Here is a 26,000-nt window from a genome sequence, read left to right as displayed (position 1 = left end):
TGACAGATTTTAAATGCATATATCCTTTGATTCAGCCAACATACTTCCAGGATTTTATCCTATAGATAAACTTGCATGTATTTTAAATAATACATATACGTTTATTCTTATTTTTTATTCAGCATGGTTTAATAATATTCCAGAAACAATCTTTAAATATCCATCAATAGTATACCATTTTAGTAAATTATAACACATCCATTAAATGAAATGTTAAATATCCATTAAAGTTATATTCCCCTATGTAGAAAATTCCACGTCATATTCTTTTTCTTTTCCTTCCTTCCTTCCTTTCTTTAAGATTTTAGGTATTAACAGAGAGAGAGCACAAGCAAGGGGGACAGCAGAGGGAGAAGGAGAAGCAGGCTCCCTGATGAGCAGGGAGCCCTACTGGGAACTCGATCCCAGGACTCTGGGATCATGACCTGAGCCAAAGGCAGATGCTTAACTGACTTAGCCACCCAGGCGCCCCCAAGTTGTATTCTTTTTCACTTCACATCGTACATAGTACTCACTTGTATCCATTGTCTAATGTTGCTGAGGAGATGTCTGAGGCCAGCATAAATTATTTAATTTGTAGGTGACCCTGTTTCTTCTAGATCCTAAAAGCATCCTTTTTCCATCCTTAACATTTGGCAACATTCCATAATATATCTTAAATCTTGATCATTTCCTGTTAATTTTTCCTGATATATAATAAGATCTTTCAGTTTTTCACTTCTATATCCTTGAATATTTTGGCTGTTCCATATTGTTTGTCTCTCTAAGAATATTACTTATGTTAGATTTCAGTTGTTTATCTTACAAATCTATCATCTTTGTTCTGACTCCTTTGTTAGAGTCTAACCACCTTTATTTTGTCATATTCATTCTGAATGATTTTCCTTGGCTTGTCATCCTTATTATTAACTTGGTTTTCTGAAGTATCTTTTCTACTTGGAGTTGTTTCTAATATGACTTCAAGTACTGTGGTATTTTTTCTTTTTTTCTTTTTATCTTTTGTTTGTTTCAGCTCTTTTTAAAAATCTGTTTTGTGGAGTTATGTTCTATTTATTTGATACAAAGCTGTTTTTCTTTAAAATTCTATTTTATGAAGCAGTTCTTCAAATGTGTGGGTTTTTTCCCCCTCTTTTCCACATTATGATCCCTCCTCCTTTTATGCAGTCTTACATTTTTATGTTATTTATTGTTGAAAAGTTATGTTCCGGTCTGCTCTTTGCCCAAAAATGGCATAAGTCATTGCAAAAGCTGCCTTAGAGGCTGAGACAGGAGACTGAACACATTGTCGTGATCTCTCTTCTTCAAACTGTCTGCTTGGTGACACGGTTGTCATATGCTCTCTGTAAGCAGGTTCCCACAGGATATGTTAAACATTCACGCCAGATGCAGAGCAATGCTGACGTATCTCTGATTGATCTGCTTTACTTTGCTGTGCAGGTTGGCCACTAGCTTACTGTTTCTGTTTCTCTACAGCCATGCTTGGGCTCCTGGTGAGGAAAATAAAAAATGTCATGGCACCTGTAAGTTTAGGGAGCCCAGTACATGACACCTCTTGGCTCTTTTGTTCCTTCCTGAGATTGGGACCAATTCAGATGTGGTCAAAGAGCTTAGTTAGGCAGGTGGAGATAAAATATCAACTTCATTGTTGAGAGAGCTGTTGGAAGGTATGTATGGTATGGGTGGTGTTCCATATGTCTGTCCCCAGCCCAGACCTGGAGTAGCCCACCCAAGGGATACTTTGGATCTTTGTAATAGACATGCTTACCTAAAGACTTTTGATGAATTAGCTTTCCCCAGTCAAAAAATGTGGACCAGTGGTGAACTCACCAGTCAGGTTTCTCACTTAAGGGGTAAAGGGGCAAGACGCTAGGAAGATTTATGGAAAGTCTGTCCTCACGGAAACTAGAAGAAAAGAGAGACATCCCCACCTTAAACACCATGATCTCTTCTTTAGTAGTCTTTTCTGCCAGGCTGTGATAGGGAGATAGGTACCAAGTAGAATGCTGTCTGCTTTCTCCTTAAGTCTGGTTGCTATGCCTTTAAGGACTCATGTTTTCAAGTTAGTGATTGATTATGGGGAAGTGTTCTTCAGGACCCACTCAATTTGCCAAAACTGGATCTGTTTGAGATTAGAGGAGATGCACGGCAGATTTGGGCATCCTCTTTAAATATGATGCAAAACCTCATGGTAGCTGAGAGTTATGTGTTGGCATCAATGCTGTGAAATGTGGCTATTTTGCACAGGGGTTTCCTTCTCTAATTTTGGTTCTGTTTTGGTCAGCAAAAGGAATTATGCAAACATGTATGCATTTCCCCCTCTTTCCCAGAAGCTGTTAACCTTTTAAATCCTTGCTCATCTAAAAGATGAACATACTTTTCTTACATTTGTGCTTCTTGAGTTACAAAAGAGATTAGATAACATTTTTGTGTATTCATTGCATCTTTGAAGTTCTTTTGTGAATTGCCTATTCTTATTTTGTCCTTATCTTTCAAATGGTGTTTGTCTTTTCACTTATGAGTTCTTTAATTTAAAAATAATGGGGCTCCTGGGTGGCTCAGTTGGCTAAACATTTGCTTTCCACTTGGGTCATGATCCCAGGGTCCTGGGATCAGGTCCTGCATTGGGCCTCCTGCTCAATGGGGGTTTACCTCTCCCTCTCCCTCTGTGCTCACTCTCTCAAGTAAATAAGTAAAATCCTAAAAAAAATAAAATATTTTCTTATTTCTATCTTACCTTGCCTAGTTATTTCTTTTCAAAATTTGCTTATGTTCCATTTGTTATATAAAGTTAAATTTTTAAATTATTTTTTAAATATTATTTTATTAAAGTTGTATATGACCCGATAACAGTAAAATATTCAAGGATCATAATGTATAAAAGCAGCCTTCCCATTCCTGTTCAAGTTCTGATCTCCATTGGCACCTACCTTCAACCTATTTCCCCTGATATGCCCCCCCACCTCTAAATTCTGTGTTTATATGTAGATTTTTAAAAGATTTTATTTTTAAGTAGTCTCTTCACGCAACATGAGGCTCAAACTTCAAGCCCTGAGATCAAGAGTCACACCCTCTACTGACTATACCAGCCAGACACCACTATATGCTGATACTTGATTTATTGATTTAAGGCATTATCTACCTTAAATGGCAGATGAGGAATTAGCTACACTTCACCACCGCTATTACCACTTGTCCTCCCCCAGTATAGATTTAATACTATTTTTATTACATCCAATTAGTGTTTATGTTGTTGTAAACAATCAATTTTTTTAAAGATTTTGTTTATTCATTTGAGTGAATGAGAGAGAGTACAGGCAGGGAGAGGGTCAGAGGGAGAGGCAGACTCCCCACTGAGCAAGGAGCCCCACATGGGGCTTGATCCCAGGACCTTGGGATCATGACCAAAGTAGAAGGCAGACACTTAACCAACTGAGCCCCCCAAGGAGTCCACCTAGAGGTCTCTTTTCCAGAGTCTATCTTCCTGCTTAAATTTGAGCTGCTTGCTCCTTTTTTTTTTCTCTAAGATTTTATTCTTAACTAATCTCTACACCCAACATGGGGCTCAAACTCACAACCCCAAGATCAAGAGTTACATGTGCTACTAACTGAGACAGACATGTGCCCCTGAGCTGCTTTTCTATGCAGCTGTCATCCTGAGCCTTTCCTTTGTTGCTCTTCCAAGTTGGATTTTGGTCTTCCGTATTACATTCCTACTTTTGAGGAATCTCTTTTTCTGACTCCCAATAATTTGTACATAGTCTACTTTTTCTCTTAAAACTTCTAGGATCTTCTTACACCCAGTTTCCTGAAAGTTCACAATGATGCATTTTTGGAATAAATCTCTATTTGGATGGAGATTTAGGTCCTTCAGTTATTTTTCAACCCTCTTATTAAAATTTTTTTAAAAGATTTTATTTATTTATTTGACAGACAGACCACAAGAGAGGGAACACAAGCAGTGGGGAGCTGGAGAAGGAGAAGCAGGCTTTCCCACTGAGCCTGATGCGGGCTCTGATCCCAGGATGCTGGGATCATGACCTGAGCTGAAGGCAGACGCCCAGGGACTAAGCCACCCAGGCACCCCCTTTTTATTAAATTTTAAAAAATTTTTCAGCTATCCTATCTTTTCCACAAGGGTTCTTTCTTATTCTTTTGAAAACAGATGTATTTATTTATTTGAGAGAGAGGGAAAGAGAGTGTGAGCAGGGGGAGGGACAGAAGGAGAGGGAGAGAATCTCAAGCAGATTCCATGCTGAGCTCAGAGCCCCACTTGGGGCTTAATCTTACAACCCTGAGATCATAACCTGAGCTGAAACCAAGAGTCAGACACAACCAATTGTGCCACCCAGAGAACCCTTTCTTATTCTTTTATTTTTCCTCCTTGAGAGTACTGGTTACTCTCAGAGTAACTAATTTGTTTTCTTTCTGTATTTTCTCAATTACCCACAGCTTTTTTCTTTTTTCTATTTGTTGGTTTGGGTCAGAGGTCTTTCTTACTGAAGACTTCCCTCAGATATCTGTTCATTTATATTTAAGAGGAAGCTAGCAAAACTAAGCAGAAGCTTTGTATGTATGATTGATATGTTAGTGGCATATTTTGCTCTACAGTGAATAGGCAAAGATTCATCCTTTTATAATGTCCAAATGACATACTCCTTTATTCTGGAGCTTTTAATTCTTTCCAGAGAAAAGATGTTACAGTCTTTTCTAAGGAATGGAAAGGGGTGTGTGTGGGGTGGGGGGATGCTTTGCTACTGGTGAGCAAAGAATGGGAAAATCACTTGACATTCAACAGTTCTGTATGTAGACTTTCACTTTATCATTTTGTTTTTAGGCCGAGTCTTCTGCTGTGTTGTCTTGCCCAAGTCCAGAACGTTCTTGGTTAAATTTCTTCAACCCCCATTGAGTGACACAGATTAGAAAGGGACCTCGGGGTCCAGCCAGCTGTATACAGACTTCAATGAATCCTTCTTCCGCTTCCAAATGGTACGTCTTTCGATATTCTTAAGGTAATTAACTCATTGCTTAATAGCATTCCTCTGTTAAAGCTTAGGGGACAACTTCCTCTCCAAAGTGTATTGAAGTCTCTCATCTGCTCTTGTCATTATACTGCCTCTTTTTGTACTTATGAGTTAATGGCTTACATTTTTGTTTTATTCTTTTACTGTTATTTTAGTGGGTTAGGGAAGGGAAAGCAGGTAAGTGCATGGGGTCAATCTGCATTTTTAATGTTTTTTAATACTTAATAATACTGTTTAATACTGTTTTTTAATACTTAACTTTTTATTTCTTAACTTGAGCTTTAAAATTAAGTCAGTTACGGGGGCACCTGGGTGGCTCAGTGGGTTAAGCCGCTGCCTTCGGCTCAGGTCATGATCCCAGGTCCTGGGTTCGAGCCCCACATCGGGCTTTCTGCTCAGCAGGGAGCCTGCTTCCTCCTCTCTCTCTGCCTGCCTCTCTGCTTACTTGTGATTTCTCTCTGTCAAATAAATAAATAAAATCTTTAAAAAAATAAAATAAATAAAAATAAAAAATAAAATTAAGTCAGTTAAATAAATGAGTTTCGTGTTTTAAAAATTTACATCCTAGGGCGCCTGGGTGGCTCAGTCTGTTAAGTGTCTGCCTTCGGCTCAGGTCATGATCCCAGGGTCCTGGGATTGAGTTCCACATCGGACTCCTGGCTCGATGGGGAGCCTGCTTCTCCCTTCCCCTCTGCCTGCTACTCTGCTTGCTTTTATTCTCTTTCTTTGTCAAATAAAAAAATGAAATTTTAAAAAAATTAAAAATGTATATCCTATGTATTTTTGTTTATTTAGAAGCTATATGTAATAACTTCTCAGCATTTTGGCTAAGATCAAGTATATTTATAGGTTGTATGTAATAATTAAAAGAATGTCCTATACTTGCATTCAACTTTATTTGTCTTTTTTTAAGTGAAGTCTGTGCTTAATGTGGGGCTTGAACTCACAACCTGGAGATCAAGAGTTGCATGCTCTACCAAATGAGCCAGCCAGGCACCCCACAACTTTATATTTTTCAAAGCAATTTTGCATATGTTATCCCATTTGATCCTCATAATATGAGAGGCTCTGCACTTGGGAAGGTTGGGCATAGCAAAGGCCTGGAAATATGCAGTGAAGTTGGAAATATTCTTAAGTTTCGTAGGAGATTAGCTCTAATATCTTTTTAACATAAAAATTTAGTTTTTGATACTTTAAATTATTAAAAGGATTTGAAATCTAGTTTTTCAGCCATTCTTTCAAAAATAAAACTTCTTCTATAGTTTACTTCCTTTTCTTTAACTTACTAAGATTTAAAAAAAAATTTTTTAAGTAATCTCCACACCCAGTGTGGAGCTTGAACTCATGACTTTGAGATCAAGTCATATGCTTCACTGACAGCCCAGCGAGGTGCCCCTTTAGTTACTATTATTTCTTATTTTTTAATTAAAAGAATTTATTTAAGTAATCTCTACACCCAATATGGGTCTTGAACTCATGACCCTGAGATCAAGAGTCACACTCCCTACTGACTGAGCCAGCCAGAGCCTCTCTTAATATATTGTTTATAGTTTGAATGGTCTTAATGACCCTATTAGTATTTTTCAAGTTTTGTTTTCCAATAATCTATTTTAAATGCTCTTTCTGTTCTTTATGAAATGATATGATTGAAGTGATATAAATTATATTTCTATAGTAAATTCTTTTTTTTTTTAAAGATTTTATTTATTTATTTGACAGAGAGAGATCACAAGTAGAGAGGCAGGCAGAGAGAGAGAGAGAGGGAAGCAGGCTCCCTGCCGAGCAGAGAGCCCGATGTGGGACTCCATCCCAGGACCCTGAGATCATGACCTGAGCCGAAGGCAGCGGCTTAACCCACTGAGCCACCCAGGCGCCCTTCTATAGTAAATTCTTAAGCAGAAAGTCTGATAAGTAGATAATTATCTTGAAGCATTACTTTTGGAAAAAATGAGCTCTGATCTGTGTTTTTTTTTTAACTTCTTTACAGACTAAAATTACACTACCAAAATTATAGACTATTTCTATAAAAATAAATTTTATTGTAACTAGAAATTCAAATGTAGTTTGCAATCAGAACTTGATTTTGTTAAAATCTTTCTCTCTTGTTTTCATTCTTATAAGCAACACCAATTTTTATGTGCCTAGCTAGTTCCTGAAAACCTATAGGTTTTTCAAAGTGGGTTACCTGAAAATTAGGAACTAAATATTGTATATTTCACTTAACTCACTATAAGGCAGGAGACATCTTGAATCACATTTTTCCCACCTTCAAAATGGAAAAGAACTCTGCTTGTGGAGTCAGAAGACCTAGATATGTGTTAAGTATCAAGATGTTCTTTTGAGAAATTTCCGTCAATTTCACAGAGCCCAGTGATCTCTATGAAACTGGAATAATGAAATCTAACATTTGTAGCTTTTGGAGTTATTATAAGGATCAAAGGTGATGAAATGTGTGACAATTTAAAAAATTATCAAGAGTTCTACAAGTGTAATTATTATTTTAGTATGTAGTCATACTAAGATTATCAGAAACATCTAGATATAGGTATCATAAACCTCCCCTAAGACTTTACCTTTTGTATAATTTTGAATTCTTTTAGAAAAATGATTAAGCTCAAATAAATGTAATCTTTTAAAAAATCTAGATTAAAGGGGCACCTGGGTGACTCAGTTGGTTGAGCATCTGCCTTCAGCTCAGCTCATGATCTCAGAGTCCTGAGAAAAGTCCCACATTGGGCCCCTTGGTCAGCAAGGGTCTGCTTTTCCCTCTCTCTGTGTGTTCTCCCTCTCTCTTTCTCTCAAGTAAATAAATAAAAATCTTTTTTAAAATTATTAAGCTCTAGTCATTTTATAAGAATATTTGGTTACGGGGCGCCTGGGTGGCTCATTTGGTAAGAGTCTGCCTTCAGCTCAGGTTGTGTCGTGAACCCAGGGTACTGGGATCAAGCCCCTCATTGGGCTCCCTGCTGAGGGGGAAGCCTGCTTCTCCCTCTTTCACTCCCCCTGCTTGTGTTCCCTCTTTTGCTGTGTCTCTCTTGATCAAATAAATAAATAAAATCTTAAAACAGAACAAAACAAAAATGTATTTAAATAAGAATATTTGGTCAAGATGGTAACCTCTCTGTGGGCAACCTACCTGCTTAGTACAGGATCTCTGTGTCTGTGATTGAATGGTAAGTATTGCCTTCTATTTTAGATAAACACAGTTCTATATTTATTTTAACTGAATTTTCTCAGATCAGTGCCTTATTGATGTTATGATTGGAGTGCCAAGTTGTAGGACCTAGAATAAAGCCAGCATTTAATATACATACAAAAGTGACTTCCATAGGAGACTGCTTAGAAATTTCAGCTAATTTAGTTCTACACTAATTCTAGTGTCCATTGTATTTATTAATCTTATTTTTAAAAGATTTTATTTATTTGAGAAAGAGATCACATGTGGGGATTGAGGGAGAGCAGGAGGCGAGGGAGAAGCAGACTCCCCACTGAGCAGGGAGCCTGACAGACCAAAGTAGGGCTTGAGCCCAGGACCAGGAAATCATGACCTGAGCCAAAGGAAGACGCTTAACTGACTAAGTCACCCAGGTGTCCCTTTTGTATTTATTAATTTCAATTACTCTAGTCCTGTAATGCTTCTGGTATCTCAGTAACCAAACTATGTTTGGCTAAACAATAGTTAATTTGTATATTTGAAAAGATTCATGTTTATAACTTTTTTTTTTTTTTTTTTTTTTTTTAAGATTTTATTTATTTATTTGACAGAGAGAGATCACAAGTAGGCAGAGAGGCAGGCAGAGAGAGAGGAAGGGAAGCAGGCTCCCTGCTGAGCAGCGAGCCCGATGTGGGACTCGATCCCAGGATCCTGGGATCATGACCTGAGCCGAAGGCAGCGGCTTAACCCACTGAGCCACCCAGGCGCCCATCATGTTTATAACTTTTGTGCAATTCTAGTCAAATATTGAAGCTGATGCTTTATATAGAATATATTCTTTAGTGCAGTTTCGGGGCAGATTCTCAATCTGTGACTTGATAGTCTTTCATATCTGTAGTCCTTAATAATCTTTTTTAAAAAAAGATTTTATTTATTTATTTGATAGAGAATGAGAGAGAGAGAGAGAGATCATGATGGTGGGGAGGGTCAGAGGGAGAAGCAGATTCCCCACCAAGCACAGAGACTGATGTGGGACTTGATCCCGGGACTCCAGGATCATGACCTGATTCGAAGGCAGTTGCTTAATCAACTGAGCCACCCAAGGTCCCTGTAGTCCCTAATAATTTTAATGGGCTTCAGTTTATCTCCATCCATGAAAGGGGGCAAATAAACTTAATCTACTCATTGGCCAAAACTAAAAACCATTCCCAAATTAATGGACAGTTGATGAAAGATTAGTCAGGTAGTATCTTTAAAAATTATATTTTATATGTATATATATAAAATATATATATAATGTATGTGTACATATATGTGTGTATACATATACGTACATGCATATGAACAAAGATAGACATTGTCTTATTACAAACACTAAAGCTTAAAGAGACTTATGATTCCTTATAATTTTTAGAATCATGGTCTAGGTCAGGGGTTTGTAAACTTTTTTTTTTTTTTTGTAAAAGGCCATATAGTCAGTAAGTACAGCTTTGTGGACCATGCAATCTGGTGGATCTACTTATCTCTGCTGTTGTAGCAAAAAAGCATCTCAGAACTAATTTTTCTCTGCAGACCAGTTTTCCAGTCAGCCTATCCCTGACTTGAGTTGAGATGTGTTCTCGGTTAAGCAGATCATTTGTGCACAAAGCACATTCTTCAGAGATGAGTTAGATTATATTGGTAAACTTGAGATCTTTTTATTAGGTTGAACCATCTGAAATTGCTCATTTTGTAGGTCAAAAATGGTCTAATGTTACCAAGTTCATATTGATCAGTCACCGTATTAATGAAAATTTTAATAAGCACATACAGTCTATTGCTAATGTACTGGTGAATGATTTTGTAACAAATGAGTATAAACAATACTCTAATCCCTTTACAGCACTGCTGAGTGAGAGAATTAATGTCAGCTTTTCACTCTGACTCTGTATAGAATGTGTTTTCTGTATGGAATTGTTCTGTACTCTTAGTTGTGAAAAGGTTTTTATAAGCCTTCTATTATTCTCTCATTTTATAGACGTCTCCATCCCTTTTGAACCAAAATAGCTAAACTAGATAACCTCTGAAGGTCTTTTTAATTTCTTTTAGTTATGTGATTTAAATATCTATTATATAAAGAACACATTTCTCATTAACCTGTATCATTCATATCATAGTGAATCCATAGCACAATACCAAGAACCTGGTCCGAATTTGATTCACCTTCCTCGAACCCTCTCTAAATTTTACCACCTTTCTGCTTTCTTTTTTGAAGGTCTCATCAGTTCTCACTGTTTGTCTTTTTTTAGCTAACTCCCAAATCACCATTTTTTTTCTTTTTCTTTCTTTCTTTTTTGTTTTTTTTTTGGTGGGGAAGGGGCAGAGGGAGAGGGAGAGAGAGAATCTTTTTAAAAATTTTTTTATTAATATATAATGTACTATTTGTTTCGGGGGTACAGGTCTGTGAATCATCAGTCTTACACAGTTCACAGCACACACCCTCCCCAATGTCCATCATCCAGCCACCCCATCCTTCCCACTCCCTCCCCTCCAGCAACCCTCATTTTGTTTTCTGAGATTAAGAGTCTTGTGGTTTGTCTGAGAGGGAGAGAGAATCTTAAGCAGGCTCCATGTCCAGTGCAGACTCTGCCATGGGGCTCAGTCTCACAACCCTGAGATCATGACCTAAGCCAAAATTAAGAATCAGACACTTAACCAACTGACCCACCCCCCTGTCCCCCAAATCACCATTTCTAATCTGAGCACCAATAAAATTTAAAATGAGAATGTATAAAATAATGCTTCTTAAATACCAACAATATCTGTTTTAAGTGCTTTACATGTATTTTCACATTTAATTCTTATACCAATCTATTTACTTCATTATTCCTGTTTTACTGATGAGAAAATAAAGGTCAGAGAAATTAATATAACTCACACAAAGTCCCACAGCTAGACGTAGTAGAGTTACTAGGTTCAAACCTAGGCAGTCCGACTAGAGACCCAAGCTTCAAATAATCTTTATCACTACAGTTGTAATTGCTTTTAGATATTTCTGTGAACTCAGATGCCACTTACCATTTCAAACTCAGAATTTCACACATCAGATGCATAATGTTCCCATTTCTTCTAAACCTCCTTATTTTTCAGGGGCAAAACTGTTAAGTCATTACTAACCAAATTCTGTAGATTCTTCCTTCACATCTGTTCTTATGGTGATATCCTTGGTCCTGATTCTTATTAGATTATGTCTGGAATGTGGAAAGATTGTTATGAACTATCTAACTCTCTGCTGCTCAAAAACATTTATTGACCCACATTACCTATTAAATGGAATATAGAGACCTCTACAATCTATCACCTACCTACATTTTCCTTCTTCAGCCTGTTTTTGAAATGACATTTCTTTGTCTCATGCTGTTAAGATCAATGTGTTTCTTCAATATTTCACTTGTGGACCTAGAACACCTGAATTCTAATCTTCTTTCTATTATTAGTAGGTGTGAGATTGTTGGCAAGAGAAGGGAATAGGAGTTCCCTTGTAAATAATGTATATGTGATCTTAATACATAGTCTTTGTAATAACTTTTACCTTCTCAGACTTCTTTTTTTTTTTAAAGATTATTTATTTATTTGACAGAGAAATCACAAGTAGGCAGAGAGGCAGGCAGAAGGCAGAGGGGTGGGGGAAAGCAGGCTCCCTGCTGAGTGGAGAGCCCAATGCGGCGCTGGATCCCAGGATCCTGAGATCATGACCTGGGCAGAAGGCAGAGGCTTAACTCACTGAGCCACCCAGGCACCCTCAGACTTCTTTTATACACTTACTAATTCATAAGTAAAATTGTATAAAAGTATAACTACTTAATGTGTACTTTAACAATGAATGAATGGAAATGACTCTCACCTTTGGATAAGGGCTTGCTAGTACTACCTAATAATAATGATAAATAAAAGCAAAAAAGACAAAGCCAAAAAGATATAAATGGGCTTGATAATCAAGTAAACATTTTTCAAAATAATAATAGTTACACAAAAGCTAGTTTTACATGTTAATTGTAGTAAATTTGGAAACTACAGAAAATTTTCACTCTTTATCCCACTGTAGAGAATAAAATTAGTTGACATTTTGGACTGTTTCATATCATTAGTTGAAATCATTAACAAACTCTGATTCTTTGAGGAAATGCTGATTGTGTTTGTAATAAAAGTTATGGCTTGAGAGCTAGAGTAATCAGGAGTACTACATTAATATTAAACAGCAAACTTGTCTAATGTATTTTCTTAATTGCATCAAGCGATTATGTTATATTTAGTCAAAAGTCTTTACAGATTATTTTTCTCAAGGGATTTTAGTACTTTCATCAGTCTGCATATTACCATCAGTCTGTTTTGCTTCCTTTTTAGTGATGTCACAGTAATGAGATGTTAAAGTGAGTATAGAACTACCTCTAAAGAGAATATTGATTTGTTCTATTTTAAGATTTGTACTCCAAATCCAAGAAATAGCTAAAACATTTAAATATTATATGGTGCAAAATGGAATAAAATGTTCTATATGGTGACTGTGTTCAAGTAAAAAAAAAATTGTACTCTTACTGGAAATAAAGGAGATTTCTAGTTAAGACAGCATAGTAACATTTGCTCTCAACTCACAGTAATTAGAAAAGAAATTTAGAAGCAAACCCAAAAAGATGTATCTGGCCTAGATAATAAGATAAGCATAAACCAAACAAAGTGGAAAAATAAAGTAGCAAATGGGGCTGAAACAGATGTACTGAGCTATCAATATAGAAATAGTCTCTGGTATCTAGGAGGTCAGTTTCTGCAGGTTGGTAGAAATTAAGTGTTTCCCATACACCATTCCTTCAAACCTGATTAGATCAATGGTATTTCAGATATCACTATAACAGGGGCCTTAAAACAACAGTATAAGATTCTGTGGAAGTAGGAACCCTGAAGGTGAATGAAAAACAGCTGAATAGCCACTAGTAAGGAGAAATAAAATAACCACAGAGGGAAGAAGGAAAAAATTAAAGATTCTGTACTCAAAATGAGCCTATAAAATTCAACAAAATCAACATTTGGAACATGAATTCATTCCAGGTAAAAATGATTTTGTAGAAGAGTCTTAGAATTCTATATATTTAGGGTGCCAAAGTGAAAAATTATAGGATGGTAACCGTTATAAAGGACAAGAAGAGGAATATGAGGAACAAATTAGAAATCTTGAAACTTACAGAAGAGAGAAATAGTCACTGGATATTAAAAAACAAATCTTAAAGGCTGGGATGAACTCTAGACAAAACAGAAAAGAGAATTCTTGAATTGAAAGATTGTACTGAGGAATTTACCCAAAAAACAGTACAGAAAAACAGACTTCTCATTGACTGCAATAGATGCACTAAGACATGAGGATTCTATCCTCAAAGAATTAAACAATAAAGAATGTTACATAATGGAAACAACAGAACAGGGCGCCTGGGTGGCTCAGTGGGTTGGGCCGCTGCCTTCGGCTCAGGTCATGATCTCAGGGTCCTGGGATCGAATCCCGCATCGGGCTCTCTGCTCAGCGTGAAGCCTGCTTCTCTCTCTCTCTCTCTGCCTGCCTCTCCGTCTACTTGTGATCTCTCTCTGTCAAATAAATAAATAAAATCTTTAAAAAAAAAAAAAAAAGTGGGGCGCCTGGGTGGTTCAGTGGGTTAAGCCGCTGCCTTCGGCTCAGGTCATGATCTCAGGGTCCTGGGATCGAGCCCCGCATCGGGCTCTCTGCTCAGCAGGGAGCCTGCTTCCTCCTCTCTCTCTGCCTGTCTCTCTGCCTGCTTGTGATCTCCGTCTGTCAAATAAATAAAATCTTTAAAAAAAAAAAAATAAAAAAAATAAAAAAATAAAAAAATAAAAAAATAAAAAGAAACAACAGAACAGATGCATACATAGCAACATATGTAGAACTAAAAACAAAGGGCTGAGTGAAAAACACCCAAAAAGTCAGAAATAAAATCTGCAACACTGTATCATTTTTATATATTAGAATGTGTACATAACTCATTTTATAAGACTTCATTCAAATTAAAAAGTACACATTCAAGCACATTAGAATGATTGTAAGGAGAAACGGAAATGAGGAAGAAGTTAAAGAATCAATATACAAGTAAATGAACAAACAAGAAAATGAGTCTTGCATGGGTCAATAATAGCTTAAAAAAAAAGAAAAATACAGGAAATTGTTAGTCTAGATTTTTAAAAAAGATTTTATTTATTTGCAAGAGAGATCACAAGTAAGCAGAGAGGCAGAGATAAAGGGGGAAGCAGGCTCTCCACTGAGCAGAGAGCCTGAAGTGGGGCTTGACAGGACCCTGAGATCATGACCTGGGCTGAAGACAGAGCCTTAACCCACTGAGCCAACCAGGCACCCCTGTGAGTCTAGATTTTTATATGCAAGAAACATGAATGTGGGCACCTGGGTGGCTCAGTTGGTTAAGTGCCCAAACACTTGGTTTTCTTTTGGGTCATGATCTTGGGGTCCCAGGATCCAGCCCTACCTCAGGCTCCGAGCTCAAAGGGTAGTCTGTTCGAGGATTCTGTCCCTCACCAACTGCCTCTTTTCCTGTGCGCATTCTCTCTCAAAAAAAAAATCTGTCTTGAAAAAAAAGGAAACACGAATGAAGGCAAAATCGAGTTTCATAGATATCAAGACCAAGCATTTTTTACCACAGGATTCACTAGAAGAACTACTAAAGCAGGGACCTTTTCAAGACCAAAGAAGGAAAGTATAAAAATAAGAAATAATGGTTAGCCATCCTTCTTCCTCTTCCCATATGGGGAAACCTGCCCTAATCCAGGTATCTCTTACTGGTTGACAAATTATTTAGTCCTGATGCTTGGTGAGGATGACCATTTAGCTCTCACACTCAGCTATGTCCACAAACTTTGCCATTGTCAATAACAAAAAATGGGATTTAGGCCTTCAGCAACTACACCTTACAGTATTTGTTTCTTAACTTGTTTAGATGTAATGCAGAGAAAAGGGATGCCATTTATTGGGTCCCCTCAGAGACTCCAACATTTCAAATTATGAGAACATTGAGGAACAAAAGTATGGAATTTTGTGTAGTAAAATATATAGTAGAATATACAGCATAAACACAAAATACTTAGGATTAAACAAAAGATGTGCACTGTCTCTGTATTAAAATCTCCAGAGCACTGCTGAGTGAAATTAAAGGAGAAGAAGACCTAAATAAATGGAAATGCATATAATCATTTTGCATGAAAGACAGTATTGTTAACATGCCAGTCCTCCACAAATACATCTGTAGGTTCAGTGCCACTCTGGTCTAAATTCCAGAGCTTTTTTTAATAGTAAAAAAGATAACTCAATTCAAAAATGGGCAAAAGACAAACACTTGACATGGAGTATATACAAATGGCTAGTTAACACGTGAAAAAGTACTCATCATCCTCAGTCATCAGTAAAATTCACATTAAAACCATAAGGAAATACCTCTACTAGATTAGACTCTACTAGACTAGAATGGATAAAACTAGTAAGACTGCTAACATTAAATGTGAATGAGGATGTGAAACATTTGGGACTCTCATACCTTGCTAATGGGAATGTAAGAAGGCAATTTCTTACAAAGTTAAATATATGCCAATTCTTTGACAGAATCCTTTTCTATGTCTTTATCCAAAGGGAAAAAAAACCGAAAACATTTGTCCACAAGAAGACTTGTATAGTCATGTTCATAGCAGCTTTACTTACAGTAGTAAAAAATGAAGACCTGTTGTTACATTCACACAATGGATTACTATTCAGCAATTTAAAAAAAAATGCGCTAACTAGAGAAGGAGAAACTGAGGTAAAAAAAAATAAAAACTGTTATTATTTCTTATAGGCTAGGCATTGCCTGAAAAGGATACAGGGGAATTTTCTGGGGCATTAGAAATATTCTATACCATAATATCCATTTGTCAAAAGTATACAGCCCCAAATTATACACATCAATGTATGTAAATATTACCAAAAAGAGCCACGTATTATTGATGATGATGATAGAATGAGGTGGTAGGCTTAGGTGAAAGTATGAAATATATAAATATGGCAGATTATTGGGGTACCTGGGTGGTATAGTCGGTTAAGTGTCTGTCTCTTGGTCTCGGCTCAGGTCATAATCTCGGGGTCCTGGGATTGAGATCCCCCCACATTATGCACTCAGTATGGGATCTGCTTGGGATTCTCTCTCCTTCTCCCTCAGCCCCTTTCACTCTTGCTCTCTCTAAGATGAATAAATCCTTAAAGAAATTAAAAATCTACTTTTAAAATGGCAGAATGTTGATAATTGAGCTATTTTATTTTTGTCTGCATATGTTGAACTATGACTTTAAAAGAAATTTTTTAAAAAGATTTTATTTATTTTGCAGAGAGAGCACAAGGGGATTGGGAAGGGCAGAATGAGAAGCAGACTCCCTGTTGAGCAGGGAGTCCAAGGCGGGGCTTGATCCCAGGACCCTGAGATCACGACCTGAACTGAAGGCAGCTGCTTAACCAACTGAAACACTCAGGTGTCCAAACTTTTAAAGAAATTAAGAAAGGAAAAGCTCATATTTATCCCAAAACTTACTAATTCCAGTTATCTTTATTATTTCCTGTGGATCCAAATTACTGTCGTAATTTTCATTCAGCCTGAAGAAATTGTTAACATTTCTGAAAGTCCCCCAGCAATGAATTCTCTCAGTTCTTTATCTGAAAATGTATTTTGCTTTCATTTTTAAAGGATAGTTTTGATAGATACAGATTATGGGCTGATAGTTTTTTTTCTTTCATTCAGTACCCTAAATATATTCCTCCATTGTAGTCTGGTTTTTGTTGTTTTCATTGAGAAACTGCCTGTAATTTGCATTTTTCTTGCCCTGTACATAATATGCCATTGTGCTCTGCTTTTCAGATAGATTTTTCTCTTTATCTTTGGATTTAAGCAGTTTATTTATGATATGCCTATTTATGATATGCCTATTTGTAGTTTTTCCTTGTATTTATTGACCTATAAGTTAAAGTTATTTACAAAATCTAGGATGTTTTATTTTTTTTCCCCCATTCCCCATATGATCTCTCCTCTCCTTCTGGGTCTTTTTTTTTCCTCCTCTCCATTTCTCAGATTTTTTATTCATCTTTTTTTTTTAAGATTATTTATTTATTTGACAGAGAGAGATCACAAGTAGGCAGAGAGGCAGGCAGAGAGAGAGGGAAGCAGGCTCCCTGCTGAGCAGAGAACCCGATGCGGGGCTCGATCCCAGGACCCTGAGACCATGACCCAAGCCGAAGGCAGAGGCCCAACCCACTGAGTCACCCAGGCGCCCCAATTTTTTATTCATCTTTAACTTCATTTCTTATCTTCCATCTTTGGTTTGTTCTTATGCCTATCCAATGAGTTTTTAACTGTAGTTATTGAAGTTTGCCACTAGAGACTCTAACTTTTTTCTGTTTATTGTGTACATATCCTACATTGTCTTTGTACATATTTATTATAGCTGCTTTAAAGTACTTGTGTGATTAATGTAATATCCAGGAAGTTTTTGGAATTTGTTTTTTTGGCTGCTTTATTCCCCCTCAGTATGGGTCACATTTTTATAGTTCTTTGCGTGTCTAGTGGTTTTTGATTGGTTACTTGGCATTTTATTTATTATATTTTAAGATCTTATTTATTTATTTATTTATTTATTTTAAAAGATTTATTTATTTATTTATTTATTTGACAGACAGAGATCACAAGTAGGCAGAGGCAGGCAGAGAGAGGGGGAAGCAGGCTCCCTACTGAGCAGAGAGCCCAATGTGGGTCTCAATCCCAGGACCCTGAGATCATGACCTGAGCTGAAGCAAAGGCTTTAACCCACTGAGCCACCCAGGCGCCCCAATTTTTTATTTATTTATTTGGCCGAGAGAGATCACAAGTAGGCAGAGAGGCAGACAGAGAGAGAGGAGGAAGCCGACTCCCTGCTGAGCAGAGAGCCCGATGTGGGGCTCAATCCCAGGACCCTGAGCCAAAGTCAAAGGCTTAACCCACTGAACCACCCAGGTGCCCCGGTTACTTGGCATTTTAAATGATGAGTTTTAGAGACTCTGGATTCTGTTTTGCTTTTCTGAAGAATAGTTTTTTTTCTAGAAGGCAGATAACTAGGCTGAACTCAAGCTCCAAACTTTCTCCTCTATAGTGGTAGTAGCTTGAATCTTTATTTAATTAGTTTCCAGCTGGTTTTTGTTTGTTTGTTTGTTTGTTTTTTCTGCCAGCATCCTTGGAGTCCCTTCCCTCACTTCATGATTAGTTTAGTAATCAGTACAGGTCTTGGGAGGACTTTGTATACAGATTTTAGGGATCATCTCTTTTGCTCCCTCTCTTCTAGGTTATCCTTCCTAAATTTCTGTAGTTCATCAGCCTTGAACTTGATATCTCAAGCCTATTAGATTTTGCTTTCTGTTCAACCTACCTCCAGTGGCAAGCAGTTTCAGCAGTTCCCTTAGTCAAAAACCACAAATGTGCAAATCTCATCTTTTGCAGATTTACCCCCCCCGGCCACTATCCTCCCCTTGCCAGGAAATGTGTGCTCTCTGTAGTCAGGATAGATTCTTTACAGAGAGAAAAGGGAGGGCTAAGTTTATTTCTCTCAAGTCTAGTCTGGTAAATTACATTTTCTTCTCCATGAAGGATATAGTGAGGGAGTGGAAAGAGGCAAGGAATATACTATTTGAGCTCTGTCAGCATTGAAGTAGAAGCAGGGAAGAGATGTTCTCTTTAATACTCCCTGGAATTTTGTTCTCTTAATTGATTTGGCCTAAACTTGCATTCAGCTTCGTAGAAGAAATCAGCAGTTTGTCATACAATTGGACTGACCCTCATGCTAATAATAGTCTGGGAGGAACTAATTGGAAGCAGTCAAGAGCAACCAAAAGCAGACAGAAATTGGACAGGAAAGATGAACTGCAAGTTCATCAATCTTGAGGGATCAAGATTCTTCATGTGTTGGAACAGTATAATGATTGTATCAAATCCAATTTGATTCTTTACCAAGATTAAATTCTCTTTCTATTTCCTGTCTCCACTTATGTCCAGCCATATTATCCAGCATCACATATGAGAGGTTCTGCATTTAAATGGTAACTGACCTGAACTGCCAGGAATCCAGGAGGATATCCAAAGCAGAGTATTCAGAGAATGTCTAGAAATTGACCACCTGTCTCAGCTCGGGGATGCCATAAACTGATCCATGACACAATTGGACCACTACTCTTTGAGCAGGGACCCAACAAGTGGCAGATCCAGATAGACTCCCCTTTCTCCCCTGGTAGGAGTGGCGCAGGAGCATGCCACAGAAATCTGCTGAGTTTGGAGATGCCAAATGGGGTTGTGTGCCAGAGATAGAAATCCTTGGTCAGGGGCACCTGAGTGGCTCAGTGGGGTAAGCCTCTGCCTTTGGCTCAGGTCGTGATCCCGGGTCCTGGAATTGAGCCCTGCATCCAGTTCTCTGCTTGGCGGGGAGCCTGCTTCCCCCCCACCCCACCTGCCTCTCTGCATACTTGTGATCTCTGTCAAATAAATAAAAAAAAATTCTTTAAAGAAAAGAAGAAATGCTTGGTCACAGGCTGGTTGAGCATGGAGTGTGGCCAGAGCAAGAAGACAGGAGTGATTGACTGCTTTTCTCTGAGGGTGCACTGAGGAGGCAGACCCCAAGTTCTCAGCTCCTCTGGGGCCAGAAATTAGGAGGCCGCCATTTTCATTCTCGTCATCCAAAGCTGTATAGAAAGCTTTCAGGGAACAAAATGTACCAAGAGCAAACCTAGACTACTTAGCTACCAAGATCAAACCAGATTACTTAGCCTGGCCCCTGGCAAGGGCAGTGTAGTTCCACCTCCAGCAAAGACATTTAAGAATCAAAGCAACAGGCCCCTCTCCCTGAAGATAAGCAAGAACATCCAGCCAAGACCAAGTTTACCCATCAATGAGAACTGCAAAACTCTAGCGCTAGGGGAATACAGCACATAGAATTCATGACTTTTCCCCCATGATTCTTTAGTCTTTCAAGTTAATGGTTAAAAATTTCTTTATTTTTCCTTTTACTATTTTTTGAATGTTTCTTCTTTCCTTTTCAACCAACATCTTTTCAAATCCTTTTAAAAATCTTTTTAAATTTTCATTTTTACAGTCATATTCTATCCCTTCGTTATATTTAACCTTATTTATACACACACACACACACACACACACACACACACACATTTATTTATTTATTTAAAATTTTGGGGTACAGTTTCTTCTAACAGACCAAAAGATAGCCTGAACCTGAACCAAAGTATATGCTTTGTTCTAGTCTCCCACCTGATCACATTCTCTGCTTTTTAAAAAATTTTATTTATTTTCTTTTTTCAACCAAAATTTTATCAATTCCTTTTTAAAAATCTTTTAAAATTTTCATCTTTACAATCGTATTCCATCCCTTCATTGTATTTACCCTTATTTTTGTATATAAGTTTTTCTTTCTTTAAAATTTTGGGAGCAAGTTTCTTCTAACAGCCCAAAATACACCCAAAATCTAGTGTGTGGCTCTGTTCTATTCACCAGCCTGATCATTTTCTTCTTCTTCCACCCCCCCCACTTACTTTCCCCCCAGTTTCAAGTCTTTTCTGATTTGTTTAGTGTATATTTTTCTGGGGTTGTTGTTACCCTTCTAGCATTTGTTCTCTCATTCATCTACTCTTCTCTGGACAAAATGACAAAACAGCAAAACTCACCTCAAAGCAAAAGAGGCAGTGCCAACTACCAGGGACCTAATCAATATGGACATTAGTAAGATGTCAGAACTAGAGTTCAAAATGACTATTATAAAGACATTAGCTGGGCTTGAAAAAAAAGCATAGATGACACTAGAGAATCCCTTCCTGGAGAAACAAAAGAACTAAAATCTAACCAAATCGAAATTAAAAAGGCTATTAATGAGGTGTAATTGAAAATGGAGGCTGTAACTGCTAGGATAAATGAGGCAGAAGAGAGAATTAGTGATATAGAAGACCAAATGATGGAGAATAAAGAAGCTGAGAAAAAGATAACTACTGGGTCATGAGGAGAGAATTCAAGAGATAAGTGATACCATAAGATGAAACAATACTAGAATAAATGGGATCCCAGAAGAGGAGGAAAGGGAGAGAGGGGCAGAAGGTATATTGGAGCAGATTATAACAGAGAACTTCCCTAATTTGGGGAAGGATATAGGCATCAAAATCCAGGAGGCACAATAAAAATAAGTCAACACCCCATCATCTAATAATACAACTTACAAGTCTCAGAGACAAAGAGAATATCCTGAAAGCAGCTCGGAACAAGAGATCGGTAACCAACAATGGTAGAAACATTAGATTGGCAGCAGACCTATCCACAGAGACCTGGCAAGGCAGAAAGGACTGGCATGATATATTCAAAGCACTGAATGAGAAAAGTATGCAACCAAGAATACAAACAAACAAAAAAACAAAAAAACTATATCCAGCTAGGCTGTCATTGAAAATAAAAGGAGAGATAAAAAGCTTCTGGGACAAATAAAAAATAATTTGCAAACACCAAACCAACCCTACAGGAAATATTGAAAGGGATCCTCTAAACAAAGAGAGAGCCTAAAAGTAACAACAGAAATGAATGGAGACAATATACAGTAACAATACCTTACAGGCAATACAGTGGCACTAAATTCATATCTTTTAGTAGTTACCTTGAATGTAAATGTGCTAAATGCCCCAATCAAAAGGCATAGAGTATCAGATTGGATTAAAAAAACAAGACTCATCGATATAGTGTCTGCAAGAGACTCATTTTAGACCCAAAGATAACTCCAGGTTGAAAGGGAGGGGGTGAAAAATCATTTACCATGCTAATGGACATCAAAACAAAGCTGGGGTGGCAATCCTTATATCAGACAAATTAGATTTTAAGCTAAAGACTATATAATACTTAAAGGGTCTACCCTAACATGGGATATCTATGTCCCTAACATGGGAGCAGCTAATTATATAAGCCAATTAATAACAAAATCAGACATATCAACAATAATACAATAATAGTAGTGGACTTTAACACCTCCCTCACTGAAATGGACAGATTATTTAAGCAAAAGATTGACAAGGAAATAAAGGCTTTAAATGACGCACTGGACCAGATGGACTTCACAGATACATTCAGAACATACCATCCCAAAGCAACAGAATACACATTCTTCTCTAATGTGCATGGAACACTCTCCAGAATAGATCACATCCTAGGTTACAAATCAGGTCTCAACTGGTATCAAAATATTGGGATCATTCCCTGCATATTTTTGGACCATAGTGCTTTGAAACTAGAACTTAACCACAAGAGGAAAGTTGGAAAGAACTCAAATACATGGAGGCTAAAGAGCATCCAACCCACACCAAGGAAATACAAACAATTATAAAAACATATTATAAGCAACTATACACCAGCAAATTAGACAATCTGGAAGAAATGGCTTCATTCCTAGAGACATATAAACTACCAAAATTGAACCAGGAAGAAATAGAAAACCTGAACAGACCCATAACAAGTAAGGAAATTGAAGCAATAATCAAAAGTCTCCCAACAAACAAGAACCCAGGGCTAGATGGCTACCCAAGGGAATTCTACCAAACATTTTTTTTAAAGATTTTATTTATTTATTTGACAGAGATCACAAGTAGAGAGGCAGGCAGGGGTGAGGGGGAAGCAGGCTCCCTGCTGAGCAGAGAGCCCGATGCGGGGCTTCATCCCAGGACCCTGAGATCATGACCTGAGCCAAAGGCAGAGACAACCCACTGAGCCACCCAGGCGCCCCTCTACCAAACATTTAAAGAAGAATTAATATCTATTCTCCTGAAACTGTTCCAGAAAATAGAAATGGAAGGAAAACTGCCAAACTCATTTTAGGAGGCCAGCATTAATATGATCCCGAAAGCAGACAAAGACACCATCAAAAAGGAGAATTACTAACCAATATCCTTGATGAACACAGATGCAAAAATTCTCACCAAAATATTAGCCAATAGAATCCAACATTTCATTAAAAGGGTTATTCACCACGACCAAGCGGGATTTATTCCAGAGCTGCAAGGTTGGTTCAACATCCACAAATCAATCCATGTGATACAACACATTAATAAAAGAAAGAACAAGAACGATATGATACTCTCAGTAGATGCTGAAAACCCATTTGACAAAGTACAGCATCCTTTCTTGATCAAAACTCTTCAAAGTGCAGGGATAGAGGGTACATACCTAATACCATCAAAGCCTTCTATGAAAAACCCACGGCAAATATAATCCTCAATGGGGAAGAACTGAGAGCTTTTCCCCTAAGGTCAGGAACATGGCAGGGATGTCCACCATCACCACTGCTATTCAACATAGTACTAGAAGTCCTAGTCTCAGCAGTCAGACAGCAAAAAGAAATAAAGGTCATCTGAATCAGGGGTGCCTGGGTGGCTCAGTGGGTTAAAGCCTCTGCCTTCTGCTCAGGTCATGATCCCAGGGTTCTGGGATCGAGCCCCACGTCAGGCTCTCTGCTCGGTGGGGAGCCTGCTTCCTCCTCTCTGCCTGCCTCTCCGCCTACTTGTGATCTCTGTCTGTCCAATAAATAAATTAAAAAATCTTAAAAAAAAAAAAGTCATCTGAATCAGCAAAGAAGAAGTCAAACTCTCACTCTTTGCAGATGATATGATACTTTATGTGGAAAACCCAAAGAATCCACCCCCAAACTGCCAGAACTCATACAGGAATTCAGTAACGTGTCAGAACATAAAATCAGCGCACAGAAATCAGTTGCATTTCTATACAATAACAACAAGACAGAAGAAAGAAATTAAGGAGTCAATCCCATTTACAATTGCACCCAAAACCATAAATACCTAAGAATCTAACCAAAGAGGCAAAGAATCTGTACTCAGAAAACTATAAAGTACTCATGAAAGAAATGGAGGAAGACACAAAGAAATGGAAAAATGTTCCATGCTCATGGATTGGAAGAAAAAATATTGTGAAAATGTCTGTGCTACCTAGAACAATCTACACATTTAATGCAATCCCTGTCAAAATACCATCAACTTTTTTCAAAGAAATGGAACAAATAATCGTAAAATTTTGTATGGAACCAGAAAAGACCCCAAATAGCCAGAGGAATGTTGAAAATTAAAACCAAATCTGGTGGCATCACAATTCTGGACTTCAAACTCTATTACAAAGCTGTCATCATTGAGACAGTATGGTACTGGCACAAAAACAGACACATAGATCAGTGGAGCAGAATGGAAAGCCCAGAAGTGGACTCTGAATTCCATGGACAACTAATCTTCGACAAAGCAGGAACGAATGTCCAATGGAAAAAAGACAGTCTCTTCAACAAATGGTGTTGGAAAAATTGGACAGTCACATGCAGAAAAATGAAACTGGGCCATTTCCTTACAGTGCACATAAAAATGGACTCCAAATGGATGAAAGACTTAAATGTGAAAAAGGAATCCATCAAAATCCTTGAGGAAAACACAGGCACCAATCTCTTTGACCTCAGCCGCCTGCAGCTTCTTCTTAGAAACACTGCCAAAGGCAAGGGAAGCAAGGACAAAAATGAACTCTTGAGACTTCATCAAGGTAAAAAGCTTTTGCACAGCAAAGGAAATAGACAACAAAACCAAAAGGAAACTGACAGAATGGGAGAAGATATTCGGGAATGATATATCAGATAAAGGGCTAGTATCCAAAATCTATAAAGAACTTCTCAAACTCAACACCCAAAGAATAAATAATCCAAACAAGAAATGGGCAGAAGACATGAACAGACATTTCTGCAAAGAAGACATCCAAATTGCCAGCAGACACATGAAAAATGCTCAACATCACTCATCATCAGGGAAATTAAAATCAAAACCTCAGTGAGATACCACCTCACACCAGTCAGAATGGCTAAAATTAACAAGCCAGGAAACAACAGATGCTGGTGAGGATGCAGAGAAAGGGGAGCCCTCCTACACTGTTGGTGGGAATGCAGGCTGGTGTAGCCACTCTGGGAAACTATATGAAGTTTCCTCAAAAAGTTGAAAATAGAGCTACCCTATGACTCCGCAATTGCACTACTAGGTATTTACCTCAAAGACAGAAAGGTAGTGATCTAAAGGGGCATGTGTACCCCAGTGTTCATAGCAGCACTACTGGGTATTTCCCCATTGATACAGATGTAGTGAAAAGAAGGGCCATATGCACCCCAATGTTCACAGCCAAACTGTGGAAAGAACCAAGATGCCCTTCAGCAGATGAATGGATAAAGATGTGGATATACACAATGGAATATTACTCAGCCATCAGAAAAGATGAATACACAAAATTTGTGTCAACATGGATGGGACTGGAGGAGATTATGCTAAGTGGATGAAATAAGTCAAACAGAGAAAGTAAGTTATCATATGGTTTCACTTATTTGTGGAAAATAAGGAATAGGGTGCCTGGGTAGCTCAGTGGGTTAAGCCTCTGCCTTCAGTTCAGGTTGTGATCTCAGGGTCCTGGGATCGAGCCCCGCATCAGGCTCTCTGCCCAGCGGGGAGCCACTCCCCACCCCCCCATCTCTGCTTGCCTCTCTGCCTCCTTGTGATCTCTGTCTGTCAAATAAATTTAAAATAAATTTTTGAAAATAAGGAATAGCATGGAAGACATTAGAAGAAGGAAGGGAAAAATGAAGGGAGAAATCGGAGTGGGAGACGAACCATGAGAGACTATGGACTCCTAGAAACAAACTGAGGGTTTTAGAAGGGGGAGTTGGGGGATGGG

At 37.9% G+C, this 26,000-nt stretch overlaps 1 protein-coding gene across 8 annotated transcripts in view; it reads left to right on the top strand.

Annotated features, from left to right (window-relative positions):
- The window catches only part of ICA1L (islet cell autoantigen 1 like), a 92,404-nt gene that overhangs the window by 5,318 nt on the left and 61,086 nt on the right, over positions 1-26,000 (top strand). For all 8 annotated transcript variants that reach the window (XR_007125766.1, XR_007125767.1, XM_047720787.1 and 5 more), the window contains exon 2: positions 4,835-4,986. Coding sequence is in view for 6 of the 8 variants with exons in the window: in XM_047720787.1 (XP_047576743.1) it covers positions 4,961-4,986 (26 nt within the window). In the remaining 2 variants the exon portion in view is untranslated. The remainder of the gene's footprint in view (positions 1-4,834; positions 4,987-26,000) is intronic.

Source organism: Lutra lutra, chromosome 3, assembly GCF_902655055.1.
Source record: "Lutra lutra chromosome 3, mLutLut1.2, whole genome shotgun sequence".
NCBI lineage: Eukaryota > Metazoa > Chordata > Mammalia > Carnivora > Mustelidae > Lutra > Lutra lutra.
The sequence above is the reverse complement of the archived record's forward strand: the minus strand, read 5'-3'. Positions and strand labels throughout refer to the sequence as shown.